The sequence below is a fragment of the Cervus canadensis genome, chromosome 7 (genome assembly GCF_019320065.1).
Source record: "Cervus canadensis isolate Bull #8, Minnesota chromosome 7, ASM1932006v1, whole genome shotgun sequence".
Lineage (NCBI taxonomy): Eukaryota > Metazoa > Chordata > Mammalia > Artiodactyla > Cervidae > Cervus > Cervus canadensis.
The window spans coordinates 72183319-72205530 of record NC_057392.1 but is presented as its reverse complement, the minus strand read 5'-3'; the positions used below and the strand labels follow the sequence as shown (position 1 = coordinate 72205530).

General features: G+C 41.0%; 1 protein-coding gene and 1 non-coding gene across 2 annotated transcripts; both read left to right on the top strand.

Annotated features, from left to right (window-relative positions):
* Positions 1-3077: 3077 nt before the first annotated feature.
* On the top strand, positions 3078-21822 carry LRRIQ4 (leucine rich repeats and IQ motif containing 4). The gene is given in 9 exon segments (XM_043473779.1): positions 3078-3602; positions 3604-3696; positions 3698-3943; positions 3945-4097; positions 10463-10636; positions 11885-12023; positions 13525-13721; positions 19920-20051; positions 21772-21822. Coding segments are annotated over 9 exon segments (1710 nt in total).
* TRNAG-CCC lies at positions 6811-6883 on the top strand. Its single transcript has one exon. It is a non-coding gene; the product is annotated as a tRNA-Gly (tRNA).
* Positions 21823-22212: the final 390 nt, after the last annotated feature.

Sequence of the window (22212 nt, the reverse complement as noted above, 5' to 3'; positions counted from 1 at the left end):
TTTAGTTCTTCTCCACTTTCTGCCATAAGGGTGGTGTCATCTGCATATCTGAGGTTATTTATGTTTCTCCTGGCAATCTTGATTCCAGCTTGTGCTTCCTCCAGCCCAGCATTTCTCATGATGTACTCTGCATAGAAGTTAAATAAGCAGGATGACAATATACAGCCTTGACGTACTCCTTTTCTTATTTGGTACCAGTCTGTTGTTCCATGTCCAGTTCTAACTGTTGCTTCCTGACCTGCAGACAAGTTTCTCAAGAGGCAGGTCAGGTGGTCTAGTATGCCCATCTCTTTCAGAATTTTCCACAGTTTATTGTGATCCACACAATCAAAGGCTTTGGCATAGTCAATAAAGCAGAAATAGATGTTTTTCTGGAACTCTCTTGCTTTTTCAATGATTCAGTGGATGTTGGCAATTTGATCTCTGGTTCCTCTGCCTTTTCTAAAACCAGCTTGAACATCTGGAAGTTCATGGTTCACATATTGCTGAAGCCTGGTTTGGGGGATTTTGAGCATTACTTTACTAGCGTGTGAAGTGAGTGCAATTGTGCGGTAGTTTGAGCATTCTTTGGCATTGCCTTTCTTTGGGATTGGAATGAAAACTGACCTTTTCCAGTCCTGTGGCCCCTGCTGAGTTTTCCAAATTTGTTGGCATATTGAGTGCAGCACCTTCACAGCATCATCTTTCAGGATTTGAAACAGTTCAACTGGAATTCCATCACCTCCACTAGCTTTGTTCACAGTGATGACGAATGATGTTAAAAACCCAGGTGAGGAAATGACTGAGGTTAAGTCAAAGACTCTGCTCCTTCTTCTACTTCCTACTATGTCTTGAGAAGAGCATTTCGGTTGTTTCTTTACTTGTGAAACAGGGATTGTCATAGTACCTCCTTCTTAGAATTCTTGTGAGGATTAAATAGGTTAAGTAAAACCTAGAACATGTAATTGTCCTTGGTATTCTCTATTTCTCTTTTATTTATAATTTCTTACTTTTATTTATATTATCACCTCAATCTGAATATCGTCGATTGCCTAAAAGCCATCAGCACTGCCAGTCATTTGTATTTAGGAAATGAGATTTTATCCTGCAGGACTCTACACTATTAAAGACAAAAATGTTAGAGACAACTAGTCCTAGACATACTTTAATCCATGATACATCATCTCTCTTTTTTGGCCACGTGGCTTGTGGGATTCCCTGAGTGGGGGATCAAACCCTAACCGGGGATCAAACCCAGGCGCATGGCGCTGAAAGCAGGTAGTCCTAACCACTGGACCACCAGGGAATTCCTCATCTTTTTGTTTCTTTAAATAACAGCCACACCATCTCATAACTCTTTGGGGGGCTAAGTATATAGAAATAAGGATCTGAATCACACACTGCTATGCTGCAAGGAGCAAAAACATTAAGTATGAGACTGGGAACTCACCCCTCTCCATCTTGAGTGGGCCTCTATGCTGGATGGGAGGTCTAGTCCTCCAGCAGAAAAGACCCTACCCTAGAAGGCAAGTCAGAGATGCCACAATCAACCCAGCCACCATCATGTCATAGTCTTTCCTGCCTTCCCCCTTAGGCTGTGCGTGTGTATGTGGGTGCATGTATTAATAACCAAGGGCTTGGTTTGGTTTAGTCACTAAGTCGTATCTATCTCTTTTTGCAACCCTGTGGACCTATTGTTACCAAGCCAAGTTCATTTGCCTGAGAACAAAGCAAGTCAAACAGTGAGAGGTGGAGGTTTGCAGCAAAAGACGGGTTTATCATGAATCAGTCAAGTGAGGAGAAAGAACAAATCACAAGTCCACCTCCCCAAAGACAAGGGACTTGGGATATTTATGAGACAAAGAAGCAGGGTGGCCTGAAGTATGGGGAGCATGGGGAAAGGTGATTGTAGACTTTTAAAAGTGAGATAATTGTCCTCTGTGCAGGAACAACTAAACTACACGCTGCCTCCTGGGATACATGCTCAGAATTTGGTGGCATTAGCTCACTCTGGGGGCAGAGTTCTCGAGCCTCTGATGGCAAATGGTCACCGATCAAACACGCATACCTAGGTACATGGTCAGTACTGCCAACCAGTCTTAACTGACTGGGGTGCCAACTGGTCAACAGCTGACTTCAAGTTCCTGAAAAACAAACTGGGCAAACATCTCAAGACTCTTAGTGAGAGATACTATCCATAGTGGTGGTGAAGGGTCTCTTAACATTGTTTAGGCTACACAATGCTTTTTGTTAAAAAACTAAGTGAGCTTGGTCAGTGAAGGCAGGTTAGTTTTTTATTAAGTAGGTTATAGTTTAATGGATCTAACTGATAACTACCCTTGGTTTCACAGATTCTAATCCATCATGCCAGCTCACACATGGCTGTTACCTATGCCTATGGAAGGCTTGATCCTCCACCTGCCAGTCCTAAAACTTCAAAGTTCCACCAGGCACAAAAGTGCCCACTGGTCTCTCCTTATTTAGAAGGGCAGTTCATCTCTTGAATTTAATTCTGTTGGCCTTTACATGTACAACTTTATGCTGGATTTAAGGAAAAATGCAATTTTTGTTTTGTTTTTTGGCTGCATGGCTTGCAAGATATCAGTTCCCCGCCCAGGAATTGGACCTGGGCAGTGAAATTTTACCAGGCAGTAAATGCCTGGAATTCTCTCCTGTAGACCACCAGGGAACTCCCCCAAATGCAATATTTTAAAATGCTATTTTTCCTAGTGTTTTCTCAGTGTTTATGGTAAGAGCAATGATCTTTTGCAGCCTTCTATACCTCCAACCTGAAAATAGAATCAAAATAGGCATTTCTAAAAACTGAAATTAGACAAACCAGACAATCCTTTTTTTTATCAATATGAGTCAACCTAGGTTAAGAGAAAGAGGAATCTACGCTTCGATTTATCTTCCAACATGAAACACAAAACCCTACATTTTATGTTGTGTCACAGTGAGCACTAAATTTAATCAACTAGATTTCAATTTTATTTCTCTTAAGGATACTGAATCTGGTGACAGGTAAAACTCTGATACATGTTTCTTTCTTTTCGCAATATTTCAGGTTTTGAATATTTGAACTTTCCATTAGAATAATGTCAAGTGACAGCACAAAATGCGAACATTCATCTAGAATTCAGCAGAAAAGTGATCCACAGCAGGTCTCTGATAGGATATTTTTCATTGACGGTTCGAATCAGAGCTTGCTTACTATTCCAACAGACATTTTAGCATTAAGAGAATTAGAGGAAGTGCATTTGGAAAACAACCAGATTGCAGAAATACCCAAGGATATTCAGCATTTAAGGAAGGTCAGGGTTCTCTACCTGAACAAGAACAAGCTGAAGAATCTATGCCCGGAGCTGGGAAGGCTGAGCAACCTAGAGGGCCTGGACCTGAGCGACAACCCGCTGGAAGCCTCGTCCCTGCCAGTGCTTAGCGGCCTCCGCCAGCTCCGCGAGCTCCGCCTCTACCGCACCGACCTCGCGGACATCCCCGTCGTCATCTGCAAACTCCTTCACCACCTCGAGCTGCTCGGACTGGCCGGAAACCGCCTGAAATCTCTGCCCAAGGAGATAGTGAACCAGACCAAACTGAGGGAGATCCACCTGAAGCATAACCAATTTGCAGCGTTCCCTCTGGAGCTGTGTGGTCTCTACAACCTGGAGATCATCGACCTGGATGAGAACAAGCTCACGATCGTCCCGGAAGAGATCGGGAACCTGACGGAGCTGAAGAAGTTCTACGTGGCCTACAACAGCCTGGCTGTTCTCCCGGAGTCGCTGGGCCAGTGCACCAAGCTATCGGTGCTGGATCTCTCCTACAACCGCCTCCACGCCCTCCCGCCCACCCTGGGCGAGCTCTCGCAGATGACGGAGGTGGGGCTGAGTGGGAACCACCTGGAGAAGGTGCCGCGCCTCCTCTGCAGGTGGACCTCGCTCTTCCTGCTCTATCTGCGCAACACCGGCCTGCGGCTGCTACGCCGCTCCTTCCGGCGCCTGGTCAACCTGCGGTTTCTCGACCTCAGCCAGAACTTGCTGGAACATTGTCCGTTGCAGATCTGTGCGCTGAAGAACCTGGAAGTCTTGGCACTGGATGATAATAAAATATGCCAGGTACTGATTCCTTGCCCGGCTGTTACTATGCTGCCCGGCCCTACATTGGTGTGGTTCCGTGTCTAAACATCAGAAAATTCGAGCTGAGTGTATGAGTGAAAAAGGTCATCATTCATGTAACCTTTCCCGTCTGAATAGCTGCAGTAATCATAATGGTAGCTGATGTTTATTTGCAGTATGTAGGTGCCAGTCACTGGGCTAAATGTTTTTTGTGTATTATCACATTGAATCCTCACGATGACTTTTTTTAAAATTTAAATAGCCTTTCTTTTTTAGGATAGTTTCAGATTTATAGTCAAATTGAGAACATATTTCAGAGAATTTTCACATATTCCACACTGAGATTCCCCAACAATTAACATCTTAGATTACTATGGTACATTTGTTACAATTAATAAACCAGTATCGATACACTTTTATTCACTGAAGTCCATAATTTATCCATGTTTCCATAGTTTTGATCTAATCTTTTCCGTTCAGGATCCCATCCAGGTTTCTACATTACATTTAGTTTTTGCGTCCCATTAGCTCTTCCTGGCTATGAAAGTTTTTCAGGCTTTCCTTGTATCTGATGACCTTGCCAGTTTTGAGGTGTACTGGCAAGCTATGCTGTCGGATGCCCCCACTATTGGAATTTGTTTGATTTTTTTCTCATAAGACTGGAGTTATTGGTTATTGGGAGGAAGATTAATCTATACATTTGTAATACAGTTTAATTGTCTTGTCACACTCTGCTTTCCTTCCTGAGATCCTCTGACTTCCTGCATGATTTTTTTCTTAAATTGCATACATTACTCACAATGACTTTCTGATGTGGGTGATATCATCCTCAATGATATAGGAGCAGAATGAGGCATGGGGCTTTTAACGTGTCAAGGCCACATACTGATAGAGTCAGAATTCCAATCCATAACATTGGACTGCAGGGTTCATCTTCCAGAGCTCTGACACATGCAGCCTTAGGCCCTAATGTTCCAAAACCAGATAACTGCAAAACCAGATTAGTCCTCAGAGAAGCTCTCCCATGTGTGTGCAGGGTGGTGTGTTCAGACATTCATCATAGTATTGTTGATAATCATGGCTTATGGGCGATAATGTGAATGTCAGTTGGGAGAGAAATTTGCAAGTAAATTGTGGTATATTTATATAATGGAATATTATACAATAGTTTAAGTGAACTGGAGCTATATGTGCCAATGTGGATAAATCTCAAAATTGTGATGTTTATTAAAAAGTAAAACACCTAATTGCAGAATATTGTGCCACATAGAAATCTTTAATCACACAAAACTACATATACACAACATATAACACATATTTTATGTCCCCTGCATTGCAAGGCAGATTCTCAACCCCTGGACCACCAGGAAAGCTCCTTATTGTTTTTTAATATTTGAAAATTTGAAAGAACAGAGTTCTGTTAAAAGCAAAAGACTATTCTGGAGAGAAAGAGTGGAAGGTTTAGAAACCAACAACGGTAACTGAATATCATGTTTGTTTTTCCTGGTTGTGAACAACACTCTCAATGTGTATCTTACACATTATAAAAGTCCTAGCTTTAAAGTTGTTTTTTGTTCTTTTTGAATCTTTTACTTGATTTTCAACTTTTAGAACTTTGGGATTTTTTGTTTTGTTTTCCTCATTGTTAGAGAGTTTCAAAACTGGAAGTAAACATTTTGATGATGACTTTAAGATTTAGGAGAAGAATCTAGTACTTAATTTCAACTCATTATACATAGCAACCCATCTTGGAGGATTTTAGAGTTTCTATGAGAAGCCCTCTGCCCATCCCCAACTCTTCTGCTGCCAATTTAAGAATTCCTGTTACAGTGAGTCTGTCATTCCATAGTGGGAGTGAAAGTATCAGAATATAAAGTGCCCTTGGGCGGTATAACACAGTTCACTTAAATCCTATTGAGTCATGAATGATACCTAATGCTCTCTTGTGAGACTTTTCAAGAGGTCAGGGTGGAGGAGAGAATCACACACAGATGGTCTCTTAGCAAAGATTCAGTTCAGTTCAGTTCAGTCGCTCAGTCGTGTCCGACTCTTTGCGACCCCATGAACCACAGCACGCCAGGCCTCCCTGTCCATCACCAAAGATTAGCCTCATCTAATACCAAGCTTTACTGCAAGTCAGATTGCACCAAAACGTGGACATGTTCAGTGTTATTATGTTGAACATGGAAATTTTCATATACTAGCACTTAATGATTCTTCAGTTCTTATGATGGTATTACTGTGTTTTTTGTCTTCCTTTCTCAATTTCCTATAATTCCAGTCCCTCTAGGAACCTCCCAATCAATTCTCTCTCTAATGACACATGGCCTTTAAGCCAGCTTCTTCTTTCTCCGACCCCCAAATTTACCTCATGGACTTTTGGCACTTGAAGCCTAGCCAGTAGCTTTTTCTTGCCTAGATGGAGGCGAAAATAGCTGACTTTTCATGTATACCTAGATGGATTTTATGTGTATGGTCCATTCCTATTGTTGACTGAAAAAGTGATGCACAACCTAAAAGTTGAGAATTGTGTTTTATTTGGTGGACAGAACTCAGGACTTAAGCCCAGAAAGCAGCCTCTCAGATAGCTCAGAGGGACTGCTCCACAGAGATAAGGGAGGAGCCAGGATATGTAGGACTTTTCACGACAAAGAACACATAGTCAGAACCTCAAATGATTTAACTGTTAATTAAAGAAAACCAAATTCTGACTTCCCTGGTAGTTTAGTGGCTAAGACTCTGTGCTCCCAATGCAGGGGGCCCAGGTTCGATCCCTGGTTGGGGAACTAGATCCCACATGCCACAACTAGGACCAGGTGCAGTCAAGAAACAAAAACAAAAAAACATTCACCCCTAAAAAAACCAAATTCTCAAATTAATTAATTCAGTGCTATATATGGGAAGATGCAAGAGTCTAAGTTCATTGAAATCATGTATTTCAGTGACTTCATTGAAATCATTCTTTTGATATGAGCCTAAAAAAGATCTTCACAACCCAGATAATCACGATGGTGTGATCACTCACCTAGACCCGGACATCCTGTAATGTGAAGTCAAGTGGGCCTTAGGAAGCATCACTAGGAACAAAGCTAGTGGAGGTGATGGAATTCCAGTTGAGCTGTTTCAAATCCTGAAAGACGATGCTGTGAAAGTGCTGCACTCAATATGCCAACAAATTTGGAAAACTCAGCAGGGGCCACAGGACTGGAAAAGGTCAGTTTTCATTCCAACCCCAAAGGAAGGCAATGCCAAAGAATGCTCAAACTACCGCACAATTGCACTCACCTCACACTCTAGTAAAGTAATGCTCAAAATTCCCCAAACCAGGCTTCAGCAATATGTGAACCGTAAACTTCCAGATGTTCAAGCTGGTTTTAGAAAAGGCAGAGGAACCAGAGATCAAATTGCCAACATCCACTGAATCATTGAAAAAGCAAGAGAGTTCCAGAAAAACATCTATTTCTGCTTTATTGACTGTGCCAAAGCCTTTGATTGTGTGGATCACAATAAACTGTGGAAAATTCTGAAAAAGATGGGCATACCAGACCACCTGACCTGCCTCTTGAGAAACCTGTATGCAGGTCAGGAAGCAACAGTTAGAACTGGACATGGAAGAACAGACTGGTACCAAATAGGAAAAGGAATATGTCAAGGCTGTATATTGTCACCCTGCTTATTTAACTTCTATGCAGAGTACATCATGAGAAATGCTGGGCTGGAGGAAGCACAAGCTGAAATCAAGATTGCCAGGAGAAACATAAATAACCTCAGATATGCAGATGACACCACCCTTATGGCAGAAAGTGGAGAAGAACTAAAGAGCTTCTTGATGAAAGTGAAAGAGGAGAGTGAAAAAGTTGGCTTAAAGCTCAACATTCAGAAAACTAAGATCATGGCATCCGGTCCTATCACTTCATGGCAAATGGATGGGGAAACAGTGGAAACAGTGGCTGACTTTATTTTGGGGGGCTCCAAAATCACTGCAGATGGTGATTGCAGCCATGAAATGAAAAGACGCTTACTCCTTGGAAGGAAAGTTATGACCAACCTAGACAGCATATTAAAAAGCAGAGACATTACTTTGCCAGCAAAGGTCCATCTAGTCAAGGCTATGGTTTTTCCAGTGGTCATGTATGGATGTGAGAGTTGGAATATAAAGAAAGCTGAGGGCCGAAAAATTGATGCTTTTGAACTGTGGTGTTGGAGAAGACTCTTGAGAGTCCCTTGGACTGCAAGGAGATCCAACCAGTCCATCCTAAAGGAGATCAGTCCTGGGTGTTCATTGGAAGGACTGATGCTGAAGCTGAAACTCCAATACTTTGGCCACCTGATGTGAAGAGCTGACTCATTGGAAAAGACCCTGATGCTGGGAAAGATTGAGGGCAGGAGGAGAAGGGGACAACAGAGGATGAGATGGTTGGATGGCATCACCGACACAACGGACATGGGTTTGGGTGGACTCCGGGAGTTGGTGATGGACAGGGAGGCCTGGCGTGCTGCGGTTCATGGGGTCGCAAAGAGTCGGACACGACTGAGCGACTGAACTGAACTTAGCTACCTAAGGCCAGTATTCAGATCTTCCCATCCTGAGTTCCCTCAGGGTTCATGGTCCAGTAGCCGCAGTGGCTCAATGGTTGCTACACCCTTTGTTTACTGATTTGGCAGACAACATTTTACATTCACACTATGAGTAAACGCAGTTTCGGAATGCTTACAGCTCAGTTATACTGTCAGCAATAATTGTTCTCACCTGATGCTCTGTGGGCTTTCTGTACATCCAAATTTATTTCTGCTATAATATGACTATGATGGCATTAATTATTGGCTCTTGAATATCCTGGAAAAAAAGTCTTTAGATATTCAGTGGGATTTTGAAAAAGTAATGCTAAACCTATGAGCTAAGATACAGCAATACGAATGAAATGACTGGGTTATAATGAAGTGGTTAGGTTAATAAATCTTTCCGTGTTATTTAGGACTGCACTAAATGTAGATGCTTTGTATTGAAGGGATCTAAGGGCCTGATGAAGAATTTTGAAATAGCCAAGAAGGAAAGCTTAAACATCAGTGTCTCTGGAGGTTGACTTGTTCTGAGTTTTCTTTTTCTAGATCTAAATAAAACTGGAAATGTTTTATAACTTTTTAAGAAAATGAGCCCTCACCCTACATAACAAGGAGGAAAATGTCTTATGGTTTATTCCAAGTATTTGAAATTTTTGCCTACAGGTCAAAAGAAAGCCTACTATGGGGATAATCTATTCACTAATTATTTACCTATTCCACCCTAATCTAGGGAGAGGTTGGGTTGAGCTGAAGTCTACTAAACATTCTCATGAAAAATAGAATGGCAGGTTAGGGAATGGGTGGGAGGAAAGCCAAGGGTTAAACAGGGACCTGTGAGGAAAGGTTGCCCAGTGAAGAATAGAGCCTGGTAACAGAAGTGGTTCAAAATGAATGAAGTTATTAACATTCAGAGTTGGGCCTTTTTTTCCTACAAGAAAATAGGCATCTATGTAACTTATTCAGTAGGGTGATTGTGTCATGTATTTAAAAAATGAGATTTTTCATGTGGTTCCAGAGGGCCAGCAAGAGGTCAACAGGGGATGTATTAGTGACACAGATTTTGGCAGAAGAAGGAAATCCGGGTATGTAGAAGGAAATCCAAGTGGTCTTCATCCAATGGTCTTTTCATCCCAGGAGGTAGTGTTTAAATAAGAGCTGGATGGCTAACTATGGAACATATCCAACCACCATATTAGAGGGTAAGAACAGAGACATTTTTAAGGCCTTCCAACTCTGAAAGTCTAGGAATCTGTGCAATGCCTGCCTAATACCAGGGCTCATAGCCTTGGGATTCACTGCAGGGCAGAAGATACGATTATAATGGTTTTCATTGTTGTCCTTCCAACTGGTATTTTAACTAAAGTTTCAAAATTGCTGATCGAAAGCCTTTTAGGATGGAGGTCATGTCACTAAATTGATCAGTGCCAATAACTGAATTAATTATGAATATTATAGTTGCAATAATATACTAATAAGCTTTGTACTTTTTCTTTCAGTAGTGTCAAGCATTTGCTACACCAGAGTTGAAAAATTTGCAATAACATAGGTTAAAAATTGCTCTAACTTTATCCAGAGCATGAAAGTAAAGAGCATAGAGGTTTGGGGAAAAGTAGAACTCCAGACATTAGATCTACGATTACAAATACTATATATGCAAACATATGGGCCAACTCTGCATCTGCAGGAGATGCTAAATTGCTCCCTTTAAAAAAAAAATCTGCCTCAAAACTAAAAGCCCAATTTATTTTCTTACTTTTAAAAATTATCCTGATCTGAAACTTATCTTCTTGAAATATTTCCAGTTACCTTCAGACTTCGGTTTACTTTTGAAACTGAAGATTCTTGGACTAACAGGAAATCAGTTCTCTTCATTTCCAAAAGAGATCCTTTCTTTAGCGTCTTTAGAGAAATTATACATTGGCCAAGATGAGGGAGCCAAACTTACCCATCTGCCAGACTGCATTAGGAGACTACAGGTAAGCCTCCCCAAATGAGCAGGCAAAGAAGTATATGCCCACTGATTCCTTGGCTGATACTGAGAAAACATGGCTGTATTCTCACAGGTTGCATGTGGAATCATCTGTACTAGATTTCTAGCTCCCAGCAAGGAGTCATTATTACATTTTGAGGCTTCCACTGTCTTCCTGAACAACTGCAGGATCCACACTTGAAGAACATTTTATTGTGACTGGTCTTGGATATGTCAGGGCATACTCATTCCTTCTGTGTGGTTTGGCATGTTTTATTTGCAAAGTTGAGCCATACCACTCTCCAATCAATTTCCACTTTTTAAAAGTATTCTCTGAAAGTTGTACTTTTAAACTGTCATACAGATGTACTTTTAAACTATCATACAGATGATGTGGCCAGGAATCTGCATTTTGCATGAGAGAGTCTGATTCCCCTTCCTGCATGGTGGAAAGCATATCATGGTTTATTTAACTATTGCAACAGGTTCCTGCTGAAGATGGGTCCACAGCACTATGCTAAACCTCAGCAAAGCAACCATATAATGTTATTCAAAGTAGGTATACCGATGTGTCTTTATGTATGCATGCTTTAAAGCATGATTTTTTCATGTTCCTGGTGCTACACTTTTAATAATGAAGTAGGTATAAGCCACTACATAGCTCCCAGTCATGGAACTGAGTAATGACACACAGCACAGGTACTTCTCACCTATTCCTAATTCTTCATTCCTTTGCTCTGTGTTCACAGAACTCCTTTCATCAATACGCTCCTTGTACATGTCATGCCACACTCTCCAGAATCTTAGGGAGAAATGCAAGCATTAAATTTTTACCCAGTGAATCTGAAAATAGTCAACCTATTCTCTGTACATTTTGTCTACTTCCACATGGGCCATGTTGGGTTGATAATTGAGGCAATTGCAGTTCTATAGTAACTGCCACAGATAATTAGGTATTGAAAGGGAACAAATTATATTTATTGTTAAATGATCCAAATTGTTTTTCTGCATTAAGTTCTAGTGAAACAAATAAACACTGGATTCCCATGTTCTCTTTTCCCTGCATACCTGGGAACCATGATCAATGGCTTAACTCAAGATTAATTATATTTTTTGTTGATGATTCTTTAAATGTGTTTTCCCCTTAATCCTAATGAATACTATTCCCATTGAAAGAACATGGGAACTCATAGGTGATTCTAGTTACCATAATTCTTTTATTATGGTATGATAACATACTCTTCTGTTATTTCAGAATCTTAAAGAACTGTATATTGAGAACAATCATCTCGAGTATCTGCCTGTATCCTTGGGATCAATGCCTAACTTGGAAATTCTTGATTGCCACTGCAATCTAATTAAGCAACTCCCAGATGCTATTTGTGAAGCACAAGGTGAGAGATCTTTGTAGATCTACAACACAGTGGAGTTTGACTAGCATTTCCTATGATGGAAGGCATCCTTGTACTGCTAAAGATCAGTCTCAATGTTGAGGAGACTTCCCTGGTGGCTCAGACGGTAAAAGCTTCTGCCTACAATGCGGGAGACCTTGGTTCAATCCCTGCGTTGGAAAGATCCCCTGGAGAAGGAAATGGCTACCCACTCCAGTACTCCTGCCTGGAAAATCCCGTGGACAGAGGAGCCTCGTAGGCTACAGTCAGTGGGGTCGCAAAGAGTCAGACATGACTGAGCAACTTCACTTTTCATCATTGAGAGCTTAGACCTACCCCATCATCTCCTTGCAGAGCTTCTTAGTTAGTGATACGGGGAAGGCAAGGCACCTGATTGGTACAGCTAAAAGCCTCACAAAGGCAGTTAGTTTATTGGGAATTGAAAAGAAAATATCAACTGCTATGAAGATTGGCATTCATCTTCATAGCCATTATACTGTGAACCAGAGCTTGCTGAATACCTATTATCTGCCAGAATTTGGGCTTGGGGGTCCTGTCGTAAATTTGCATTAGATGACTAAGTCACTTACGAGAAAAAGGAAAAGATTGACCCAGAGTAATGAAATTAGCAAGGTAGTTGGGGCTGGGGGAGTTGGGGGTGGACGTATTTGATTGACATGAAAAATCATACATCATTCATATTGGAATAGCAAATATTTTCCACTAGGTTAAACCACTCTGTATTTGTAAAATTAACAAGTTTTTGCTGAGATCCTCCTAGAACCAGATTTTTTAAAATGTTTCTTTGCCATATTGTGCTGAATCTTCAGGTGTATAGATATATTTTCAAACTGTGACTATTCTTTAATGAAAGAAAGATGAAGGAATATGAGTGGATTCTGTTGCCTACTCACGGGACATTCCAAGATTAGCAGCAGGACTTCCCTGGTGGTCTAGTGGCTAAGAATCCACCTGTCGATACAGGAGTCACAGTATCAATTCCTGGTCTGGGAAGATCCCACAAGCAAGTAGGCTTGTGCACCACAACTATTGAAACCCAAGCTCCCTACAGCCAGTGCTCTGCAGCAGAAGACACTGCTGCGAAGCCCACACACCACAACTAGGGTGTAGCTCCCACTTGCTGCAACAAGAGAAAGCCCACATGCAGCAGCCAAGACCCAGCGCAGCAAAAGATAAATTAAAAAAAAAAAAAAGAATGGCCACAGGGTTGGATCTGCGATACTCCTTAGTCATCTCCTGATTCTGTCCTTAATCTCTGGAGGAATGGAACATTCTCAACATTTTTTAGTATTTACTATTTTCCTGCCTCTAACACTTATTCACACTGACTTCAACAACTCTGAGTTGTTATAAAACATTAAATTTTTTTGTTGCATAGTCTAACAGAAAATAAACATTTCAAAGTGTTTGGACTAAGCAATGTATGCTTTAGTTTTGCTAGTTTTTAAGACAAATTCATTATTTTTTTAAAAAATCATTTCAGCTTTGAAAGAATTACGGTTGGAGGACAACTTGATCACTTATCTTCCGGAGAATCTGGATAGTCTAGTGAATCTAAAAGTTCTAACACTAACAGGCAACCCCATGGAAGAACCCCCGATGTCAGTGTGTGTCAGAGGCACTGAGGCTGTATGGGAATACCTTAAAGAAAGGAGAAATATGAATGAATTGGCAACAAAGGTAAAATAAGCAATGATTTTGGATAACATATCCATAGTTTCTCGGAGTACGGTATTGCTAAACTTTACAGATTATACTATAGGGCTGCTCTTTGCACATCTACACTTTGAGAATTGTGATTCTTACTTATTGAATACTTTTACATCCTCAGGGCTAAGCAAGAGATTTTTGAACAAAAATCCTAGCTTTTTTTTGTCTTTTCTGTTCCTTTTCTCTTTGTCAGATAAAAAGCCAACAAACAGGCAAAAGAAACCAAAACATCAAAGCCCCAAATGATCTAAAACTGTTGGGCTTGTCACTGGAGTGAAAGGCTTATGTTAACTCAGTCAGATAAGCCTGAAAAGTTAAAAATGAAAGCATTGTGGAGCACAGGTCTAGGGGCCAGCATTCTGCTCTGCCACCAACACAGCTTCAAAGGGTTAAGATCCTCATTGCCCACTAAGCCAGTGGAGATATAAGGATACCCCAGAGCCCAGGAATGTGTCCATTACAATCAGTATTCAGTATTCTCCATTCAGCTGGTCCAAGCCTGCATCATCTCACCCCCAGATGACTGTATTATTCTTCCAACTACAGTCCCTTGTTACTTGCCTGCCTCCCCTACCATATATATTCTTCCAGTGAGCAGTCAGACCTACGCTGTTGAAACCTAGGTCAGATCTTGTTGCACTTTGCTGAAATCGACAACTCCCCATTTTACCTGGAATAAAAATTAGTCTTTGGTCTGTAAGACCCTTTATCAATGGCCCTCAATCAAATCAGACCTAGCACCCTCTCTTCTCTAATAAATACTATGCGAAACCTACCTTACTCTTTTTAAATTAGACTCATAGATAACATAAGCTACCACAAACATAATTTTAATAATCAAAATAATGCCCAAACTTAATACAAAAGAAAAGTAGTTTATATTGAAATATTAATTTTAATATGTATATGCTCAGGGATGACTATGCTGGAAGAATGAAATTACTTATTACTCTTAGGATACTTTCTAGAAGTATTTTGAACAATGTACCCTCTTGTACATTTTAAAATTGATACTAGAACTTTTTTTGCCATTAAGTTTAGGGACTTCCCAGGTGGCTCAGATGGTAAAGCGTCTGTCTACAATGCGGGAGACCCGGGTTTGATCCCTGGGTTGGGAAGATCCCCTGGAGAAGGAAATGGCAATCCACTCCAGTACTATTGCCTGGAAAATCCCACAGACGGAGGAGCCTGGTAGGCTACAGTTCATGGGGTCGGCGCAAAGACTTGGACACGACTGAGCGACTTCACTTTCACTTTCACTTAGTCATTGCAAAGGATTTACTTTCCAATAAATTTTTTATATCATCTTAAAATATTGTTGTTAAATCAATATTTTAAATGTATCTAATGGATTCTAAATACCATTATAATTTGATATCAGTAAACATCAATTTACAAAATATTTGAACAAACTCTTCCTTTACATGCAAAACTTTTGTCATTTATTTTTCTTCTTGAACATGTATTTCCATTCTACTTTCCCTTTAGAATTGACCTTAATAAGTGCATATGTATATATCAGTTCAGTTCAGTCACTCAGTCGTGTCCAACTCTTTGCTACCCCATGAATCGCAGCACACCAGGCCTCCCTGTCCATCACCAACTCCCGGAGTTTACTCAAACTCATGCCCATCGAGTCGGTGATGCCATCGAGCCATCTCATCCTCTGTTGCCCCCTTCTCCTCCTGCCCCCAATCCCTCCCAGCATCAGGGTCTTTGCCAATGAGTCAACTCTTCACATCAGGTGGCCAAAGTATTGGAGTTTCAGCCTCAGCATCAGTCCTTCCAATGAACACCCAGGACTGATCTCCTTTAGGATGGACTGGTTGGATCTCCTTGCAGTCCAAGGGACTCTCAAGAGTCTTCTCCAACACCATAGTTCAAAAGCATCAATTTTTCGGTGCTCAGCTTTCCTCACAGTCCAACTCTCACATCCATACATGACTACTGGAAAAACCATAACCTTGATCAGACGGACCTTTGTTGGCAAAGTAATGACTCTGCTTTTTAATATGCTGTCTAGGTTGGTCATAACTTTCCTTCCAAGGAGTAAGCGTCTTTTCATTTCATGGCTGCAATCACCATCCACAGTGATTTTGGAGCCCATATAGATATATATATATAAAATCTAAATAATTAACTGATGAACTTTCATCTTTCTAGGCTACAAAAATACTTATGTAAATTAAAATTTTTTTTTCTATGATCATAGCACTTTAACATTCTGGATTGAATCTTTGTGCAATTAGTAGTAGTATACAATTGACCAAAACAATATAAAATCCAGTATAAATTTTGATATTCAATTATTTGACATATAGGATTTAGGGAAAGATTTTTTTCACATAGTTTATATGTTGTTGTTCAATTGCTAAGTTGTGCTCAACTCTTTGTGACCCCATGAACTGCAGCAAGGCAGACTTCTCTGTCCTTTATTATCTCCCAGGGCTTGCTCAAATTCATGTCCATTGAGTTGGTGATGCTATCTAACTATCTCATCTTCTGCTGTCCTCTTCTGCTTTTGCCTTCAGTCTTTCCCAGCATCTGGATCTTTTCCAATGAGTCAGCTCTTCAAATCAGGTGGCCATAGTATTGGAGCTTCAGCATCAGTCCTTCCAGTGAACATTCAGGGTTTACTTCCTTTAGGATTAACTGGTTTGATCTCCTTGCAGTCCAAAGGACTTTTAAGAGTTTATATATCCTTGCATAAATATTACTTACTACTAGAATGAAATAGGGCTTGGCATCAGTTCCATTCCTGTTTTTTATTTTCAGATGAAATGCTGAGAAAGCTTGTTCAAATTCACAAGTTGACAAGAAAAAGAATGGAAAAAATTTGTTTGCCTGTATTGTTTTGCTTTAAATGGCAGTGCTTCACACATCTCTGAACTCCCTCCAGATATAGCCCCCTGAAATTAGATAGTAGGCTCTCAGCTGACAAATCAACTTCAATTTTCTTGAAGGCAAAGAGCTGGAAACCACCTCTCTTATAAAAGGATCGGTTACCCAGTCCTTAGAGCCAACATCAATACTACTATTTTGAATTACCCCCTTTTCAGTGCCCCAGAGGTTTTTGGAGTCTTGGGCAACCCACCCTGGTCAGATTCAATTGGATGAGGGGCTGCCAAAGGGGCAGTTGGGAAGGGGTGGTGGGACTCAAGGTGAGACTGGAGGATCAGCAGTTGTGTTCCTTGGCAGACACATTTTAGGGAGGGAGACGGATGAGAGTTGAAGCTCTGGAAATGAGTTGCTTCCAACCTATCCAAGCCTGCACACACTTGGAAAGTCTCTGTAGACCAGAGTAAGTGGCGCACAATTGAACTCTGTTGAATCTTAACACACAAAAAGCCTTGTGAATCTCTGGAATCCCTCTCCTGGGCACTGCTGCTTCCCTGGAAAGTCACCACCTTAGCTGGTCTGCCTCTTTCAGGCTCCATCTCATCCTTCCCATTTTCACTTTACTCCAAGACTCATGCATGTTCCTGCTTCTCTGTCTAGAGGTGCTTCCCCCCTGGGTGTGGGCAAGACTGCAGCCCTCACTAAGTTCAGTCTCTGTTCAAATATCCATACACCTGTCCTCAAGCCCCCTTATATAAAACAGCATACCTCCACCCACCTCATTCATTCATTCAACAAATATTTATTGAGCTGCAACTATGTACCTGGCACTGTTCTAGGCACTGGAAATACATTCCTGAACAAAATGGACAAATATTTCTGTCCTCATATTGCTTAAAGCCTGATGTGGTAAGAGTAAGAACATGAAGTATAACACATAATATATGTTAGAAAGTGATTTCTAAGTGATATTAGAAAGTGATTATGTTGTTTCTAACATAATCCTATATGAGAAAGTGATTAAGTGGTATTGGAAAAAAGCTCAAGCTAAGGGGAAGTGAGGTTGCCAGAACTTATGTGTGTGTATGTATTATAGGGGTTTTATTTTATTTTTTGGTCAAAACATGTACTTAGATAGGAAAACCTGGTAGAGTTCAGACTGCTCTTCCATTTCACTGGACAACTAAAATAGCCACTTACTCTATTTAGTCTCCTTCCATCTGATCTTGCTCTGTTAGCTGCTGCTTCCTTTTTTTTTTTTTTAATTTTTATGTCATATTGGGGCCTAGTTGATTAATAATGTGTTAGTCTCAGGTCTAAAGCAAAGTGATTCAGTTATACATATATTAATATCCTTTTTCACATTCTTTTCCCATTTAGGTTGTTACATAACATTGAGCAGAGTTACCTGTGCTATACTGTAGGTCCATGTTGGTTATCCGTTTTAAATATGCAGTGTGTACACGCCCATCCCAAACTTCCAATCTCTCTCTCCCCCCAACCTTTCCCCTCTGGTAACCGTAAGTTTGTTTTCTAAGTCTGGGAATGTATTTCTGTTTTGTAAATAAGCTCATTTGTATCTTTAAAAAAAAAAGATTTATAGAGGTTTCAGTTTATTGATATGGTCAGTGTAGGATTCTTTGGGAAATTGACTGTCTCAGGCAACTATTACAATATATCATAGACTGGGTGGCTTGAACAACAGAAATTTATTTTCTCACGTTCTGGAGGCGTGAAGTCCAGGATCATGGTACCAGCAAGGTGAGAGCTTCCCTTCCTGCCTCACAGATGCTGCCATTTCACTGCATCCTCCTATGACAGGGAGAGCAAGCTATCTGTCCGTTCTTGTAAGAGCACTGATTCCATCATGAGAACCTCACCCTTTCGACCTTATCTAAACCTCATTACCTTACAAGGCCCCATCTCCAAATACCAACACACTGGGGTTTAAGACTTCAACACATGAATTGGGGGGAACATAAGTCAGTTCATAGCAATGACCATCAAGCAGGTTCTTGAAGTGGAGACATGAACCATCTGAATATTAGGAAGAGTGTTCCAGGCAGAGAAAGCAGCAAAGGCCAAGGTCCTGAGCTGAGATGGTGCCTACGTGCGTCTGAGCAGCAAAGAGGCCTGCAGGGCTGGAGCGAGTGAGCAAGGGGAGAGTGAAGTGGTCCGGAGGGTGGGGGAAGATCGATAGGACTTTGTAAGCAAGTGCAAGGACTTGAATTTTGGTTTTTTGTTTGTGTTTTTAAGAAGTGGATTTATTTAGAGAGATACAAATTCCAGGTGGTGCAGTGGTAAAGAATCCATCTGCCAATGCAGGAGACTCAAGAGACACAGGTTCGATCCCTGGGTTGGGAAGATCCCCTGGAGAAGAACACAGCAACCCACTCCAGTATTCCTGCCTGGAGAATCCCATGGACAGAGGAGCCTGGTGGGCTACAGTCCATGGGGTTGCAAAGAGCTGGACAGGACTGAACTGACTGAGCACACACATATACACATTCCACAGACAAAATGTTGTTGGTCTCAAAAGGTGAAAAAGACCTTGGGAGAAACACTCCACAGAGAAAGCATGGGCTGTCTCAGGAGGCAGGAGACCAGGACTTGAGTTTTATTCTGAGAGAAATGGGGAGCCACTGGCAGGTATGAAGAGTCTACTAGAGGAGGGATGTTCCTGGGTGGGTGTTAGGAAATACGATCTCAAGAACAAGTGAGGGCTCTGTAGCACAGGGGACTCTGCTCAGTATTCCGTGGCAACCTGGGTGGGAGGGGAGTTTAGGGGAGAATGGATATTTGTATACGTTTGGCTGAGTCCCTTCATTGTTTACCTATAACTATCACAATAGTAATTGGCTATACCCCAATATAAAATAAGTTAAAATTTAAAAAAAAAGAACAAGTGACAATTCCCTGTAAGTAGGAGCACAAGTGGTCCCGGAACAAGAGAGAAGGCAGAGTACGGGCACACGCATCCCCCATGCTGTGCAGTTACCCCCGTGGCACTTGTCACCATCTGTCATATTATACATATGTTTCTTGTTTATTGTCTTTCCCTCTCACTGGACTGTGAGCTCCACCAACTCAGTGATCCTGGTATTCAACTGCTGTTTCCCTAGAACCATGCCTGGCATGTAAAAGCACCAAATACTTTAAAAATGCTTTGCCTGGATGACTGGCCAACTGAGAAAGAGAGAAGATAAGGTTTGCAGTTCTAGCTATATTCCATTCTCCATATTTTGAAAATCACATATCACACACCAGAAAAAAGAGCTGTACCCGTCCCCAGTCCATTATGATATGAGCTGATGCTGTTCTTATTTTCAGATTCAGGCTTGGTGGCGTGGAATGATGGTACGCAAAGGATGTGGGAGATTTGAAGAACTGCTAAAATTGCAAAAGAAGGGAAGGAATTCTCCAAAAGATAAGAAGGGAAAGAAAGATGTAAAAGGAAAACCTGTAAAGAAAAATAAATAATTCGATAAATGTATGAATTGAGGTAATGAAACCTGGTGGATTAAGAAGGCAAAATCTCTAGGAATTAGATGCCTATCATATAAAAATTATTCACAGAGTTATCAGTTCAGTTCAGTCACTCAGTTGTGTCCGATTCTTTGTGACCCCATGGACTGCAGCACGCCAGGCCTCCCTGTCCATCACCAACTCCCAGAGTTTACTCAAACTCATGCCCATCGAGTCAGTGATGCCATCCAGCCATCTCAAACTCTGTTGACCCCTCCTCCTCCTGACCCCAATCCCTCCCAGCATCAGGGTCTTTTCCAATGAGTCAACTCTTCGCATGAGGTGACCAAAGTATTGGAGCTTCAGCTTCAGTATCAGTCCTTCCAATGAACACCCAGGACTGATCTCCTTTAGAATGGACTAGTTGGATCTCCTTGCTGTCCAAGGGACTCTCAAGGGTCTTCTCCAACACCCCAGTTCAAAAGCATCAATTTTTTGGCGCTCAGCTTTCTTCACAGTCCAACTTTCACATCCATACATGACCACTGGAAAAACCATAGCCTTGATCAGACAGACCTTTGTTGGTAAAGTAATGTCTCTGCTTTTTAATATGCTGTCTAGGTTGGTCATGACTTTCCTTCCAAGGAGTAAGCATCTTTTAATTTCATGGCTGTAATCACCATCTGCAGTGATTTTGGAGCGCCAAAAAATAATGAGACAGTTTCCACTGTCTCCCCATCTATTTCCCATGAGGTGATGGGTTATAGTTACATATAAACATAAAGATTCTTTTACTGAAATGTTTATGGATAAAATGCTTTGATGTCTGGGAATTGCTTCAGAATAATAGCAGAGAGAGATAAGTGTAGATGATCCAAATGAACCAATAAGTGTGCTTAGTCACTCAGTCATGTCTGACTCTCTACAACCCCATGGACTGTAGCCCACCAAGCTCCTCTGTCCGTGGGATTATTTTCCAGGCAAAAATACTGGAGTGGGTTGCCATTTCCTTCTCCAGAGGATCTTCTCTACCCAGGGATCGAACCCAGGTCTCCTGCATTGCAGGCAGATTCTTTACTGTCTGACCCACCTTGGAAGCCCTAAAATGAACCAAGATCAGCCATAAATTGTAATTGTAAAAGCATGTGATAGGTACATGGAGGTTCACTATACTATCATGTCTGCTTTTAAAACTCTTAATTATGAAACAGTTCATAGGATGTTCCTAAGAAATGTGCAGAAAGGTCCATGCACCCTTCACCCTTCCTCAGTGTTGATATCCTCCATGACTATAGGAACGGACACCAGTACCATCCACAGGGCTTATTCAGATTCCGTCACTTATACATGCACTTGTCACTTATTTGTGAGTGTGTGTGTAGTCCAATGCAATTTTCTTACATGCAGCTTTTGTGTAGCCACCACCACAATCAAGATACAGAATTGTTCTATCACCACTTGTGCTATTACCCTTCGTCACACCTACCACCTATCTCTCTTCCAGCCCCTAACCTGTAATTTTGTTATTTCAGGAGGATCATATAAATGGAATCGCATAATAAGTAACATTTGGGGACTGGCCTTTTTATTTTGCATAATTCACTTCCAGTCCATCCAAATGGTGCATGTAGCAATAGTTCGTTCCTTTCCGGTTGCTGAGTAGTATTGCATAGTTTGCTCACCATCCACCCATTGAAAGGTGTTTCTCTGTTTCCAGTTTTTGGCTAGTATGAATAAAGTTGCTCTGAACATTTACTCAGAGAAGTGAAGAATCATTACCTAAAACATCCCCATTTATACTGATCAAGACTTCCTCACCCTGATGACTTTTTCTTTTGGAATAATATTGATTTCAAATTCAACATGTCCTTCAAGCAATGATTATAATATGAATTATTAGTGTAGCAAGAAGAAAGCAAAACATAATATGATTAGAATATATCAGAATAGAAATGTGTGAGCAGATCCCTCTGCCATGCAATGAATTTCATGCTCTAGTAAGAGAAAAGCAGAAATTCCCAAAATCACTGACAGCAACACAGGAACTTTAATTAATGAACTAAATAGGTTTTTATGAGGCAAATTCCATGTCCAAGAAGTGCTCAGAGGTATTAGTAATATGTTAATTTGTTTATTTTAGCAACAAAATATTTTATTT